General features: G+C 40.8%; 1 protein-coding gene across 1 annotated transcript; it reads right to left on the reverse strand.

The window, feature by feature from the left end:
* Positions 1-301: 301 nt before the first annotated feature.
* On the reverse strand, positions 302-1,021 carry LOC114642696 (olfactory receptor 2AG1-like). The gene has a single exon (XM_028791540.2). The coding sequence runs from the start codon at positions 1,019-1,021 to the stop codon at positions 302-304; it is 720 nt and encodes a 239-aa protein (XP_028647373.1).
* Positions 1,022-3,664: the final 2,643 nt, after the last annotated feature.

The raw sequence follows: 3,664 nt of genomic DNA on the forward strand, positions 1-3,664 counted from the left end.
GCACTTCCCCTTCCATTGTGTCACCAAAGCCAAACTGACCAATCACACCAAAGAGAAACTGACCAATCAGATTGCTCTGAGGGACTGTACAAACAGACCTTAGGGTTTTATTATATGGTACAGATTGAAATTTAACAAACAGTGTACATATTCCGTTAGCAAAGACTAAAAATCACAATATACAATATCACAATATATAATGAGGTCCTTTACTATCTGCCATATCCATGGTTTTATGAATATTTTCATGTCCCTAAATTAACTTTTAAAATTTATGTCTGTCACATTTTCCTTCCTGAAGTCACATATGATTGTTGATTTCCGGAATTGTTCTTTTCCTCATGAAAATTTTCTTAATTCCATTTTTTATTTCCTTATTCCTGAAGCTGTATATGATGGGATTCATCATTGGGGGGATGATAGTCGCGACAATCTCCATAGTGTTGTAGGCTTCAGCTGACAGTTTTACTCCAATTCCAGGTAAAATAAAAGCAGTCATCAGTGGCAAGTAAAACAGTAACACCACGAGGAGGTGTGTGATGAGCACATTGAAGACCTTCTTCTTCCCTTCAGCTGATGAAATCTTAAGTGCTGCATGGGCGATCTTGGTGTAGGAAAAGAAGATTATAGTCAAAGATCCAACGCCAAATGTGATGGCCGTAGTTACTAGAAGACTTAAGTATTTAGCATTTTCAGTGCAAGAAACTAGAACCATGGTGACATAGTCACAGAAGCAATAAGGTAGGACATTAGTGCGACAGAAGGAAAGTTCGGTGACAAATATCATGTACACTGTCATTGCTATGCCTGAGATAACGTTGGATAGTAAGATGCCTGCCCAAACAGTTCTTCCTGTAACAAGCTGAGGGTATCTGAACGGGTAAATAACAGCGATATAGCGGTCACATGCCATAAGAGCGAAAAGAAGGGATTCTACCATCTCAAGATGAAAGACCAGGAACATCTGAACCAAGCAGGCACCATACGGCACAGGAGACGTGTCAAACAGAAGAAGAGCCATCATTTTAGGGATGAGGTTAGTGTTGTTTAGCAAGTCTATAACAGCCAGGGTCCCAATCAAAAAAAACATTGGAGTTTGGAGATGGTGGTCCAGCATTATTACCAGTATGACCAAAAGGTTTCCAAAAAGTGTCAATAGATAGATGATGGCCAGGGCGACAACTGTAAAACTTTGATCTTCTGAATTGATTGCACAGTGCAGTACAAACTCAGACACAAAGACGGTTGCATTGCTCATTTCCGTAAGTCCCTTCCTTAAGCTGAAACAATAAAGAAGAAGGACAAGGATTTGTAGTAACAGTATCTTGGATGGTAGGAGAATTCATAATCTGATAGGCAATAAGAAATATATTTTTTAATTTAACAAATATTGTCCATGTACAATGAATTCAGAAAGTATTCAAATTTGTTTAAATTTTGTTATGTTGCAGCCTTGTTGTAAAATTATTTCACTTCATGTTTTTTAACTCATCAAGCAACACTCAGTACCCCAGAATGACAAAGAAAAAACAGGAAAAATAAAAAACTGAACTATCACATTGACACAAGTATTCAGTCCTTTAGTCGGTGCTTAGTTGATTCAAGCCTGGGTCTTCCTGGGTCTGACGTGACAAGCTTCAAACACTTGGATTTGGGGTTTTTCTTCCATTGGTGCCTGAGGATCTTCTCAAGCTCTGTCAGGTAGCATGAAGACCGTTGGTGAACAGCTATATTTTAGGTCTCCCCAAAGATCTTTTCTTGGGTTTAACTGAGCTGCTCAAGAACATTCACAATATGCAGTAAACCAGAAAATTAACACAATTATATAGCTTCATTTTTTTCCTTCGACTACTCCCGTTAGGGGTTGCCACAGCGGATCATCTTGTTCCATATCTTCTTGCCCTTGTCCTCTTGCTCTGTTACACCTACCACCTTCATATCCTCTCTCACCACATCCATAAGCCTTCTCTTAAGCCTTCCTCTTCTCCTCTTGCCTGGCAGCTCTATCTTTACCATCCTTTTCCCAGTATACCCAGCATCTGTCTTCTGCACATGTCCAAACCAATGCAGTCTCGTCTCTCTGACTTTGTCTCAAAACCGTCCTACCTGAGCTGACCCTCTAATGTTCTCATTTCTAATCCTGTCCATCCTCGTCACACCCAATGCAAATCTTAGCATCTTTAACTCTCCTATGTCTAGCTCTGTCTCCTGCTTTCTGGTCAGTGCCACCGTCTCCAACACATATAACATAGCTGGTCTCACTACCGTCCTGTAGACCTTCCCTTTCACTCTTGCTGATACCCGTCTGTCACAAATCACTCCTGACACTCTTCTCCATCCATTCCACCCTGCCTGCACTCACTTTTTCACTTCTCTTACACAATCCCCTTTACTCTATTCTGTTGATCCCAAGTATTTAAACTCATCCACCTTCGCCAGCTCTACTCGCTGCATCCTCACCATTCCACTGACCTCCCTCTCATTCACACATATGTATTCTGTCTGGTCGTCCTACTGACCTTCATTCCTCTCCTCTCTAGAGCATATCTCCACCTCTCCAGGGTCTCCGCAACGTTCTCCCTACTATCGCTACAGGTCACAATGTCTTCCGCAAACATCATAATCCACTGGGACTCCTGTCTAATCTCGTCTGTCAACCTGTCCATCACCATTACAAATAAGAAAGGGCTCAGAGCTGATCCCTGATGTAATCCCACGTCCGTCACTCCTACCGCAGACCTCACCACTGTCACACTTCCCTCGTACATATCCTGTACCACTCTTACATACTTCTCTGCCACTCCCGACTTCCTCATACAATACCACAAAAAGACAAAAAGAGGTGGTTGAGAGAAACTGTGATCTTAAAACAGTTAATACTTTACCATTTATTTACCAGGATGCTGCAGTATTGGGCTATGCATAGATCTATACTAATAAAAGGCAAAGCCCTCACTGACTGACTGACTGACTGACTGACTCACTAATCACTAATTGTCCAACTTCCCGTGTAGGTGGAAGGCTGAAATTTGGCAGGCTCATTCCTTACAGCTTACTTACAAAAGTTAGGCAGGTTTCATTTCGAAATTCTACGCGTAATGGTCATAACTGGAACCTCTTTTTTGTCCATATACTGTAATGGAAGAGGCGGAGTCACGTATCGCGTCATCACGCCTCCTACGTAATCACGTGAACTGAAAACAAGGAAGAGATTTACAGCACGACTCAAACGCGGGAAGGTAAATGACGTTAATTGTTGAGTGTCTTTTAATACTGTGTAAGCATACATATTAACACATGTTCAATTAAACGTGTGCATTTACGGGGTGATTTCTCAGACTTAAAAGCTTGCCTTTTATCAAACGCGGGAACAAAGGTAAATGACGTTAATTGTTGAGTGTCTTTTAATACTGTGTAAGCATACAAATTAACACGTGCAATTAAACTTGTGCATTTACGAGGTGATTTCTCAGGCTTAAAAGCTCGCCTTTTATTAAAAAGGTTAAATGCAAACTGTTTTCATTCTGAAGGGCAAAAACCACGTTGGATTTCAGCCGTTAAACGCGCAAAAATGTCGGTACACCAGATAAATAAGCGCAACATATTATCAGTTGTATTGTATGCTTACAATACATATAGAAATGTGTTAATCGTTAACTAATAA

Source organism: Erpetoichthys calabaricus, chromosome 4 (genome assembly GCF_900747795.2).
Source record: "Erpetoichthys calabaricus chromosome 4, fErpCal1.3, whole genome shotgun sequence".
NCBI classification, from domain to species: Eukaryota; Metazoa; Chordata; class Cladistia; order Polypteriformes; family Polypteridae; genus Erpetoichthys; species Erpetoichthys calabaricus.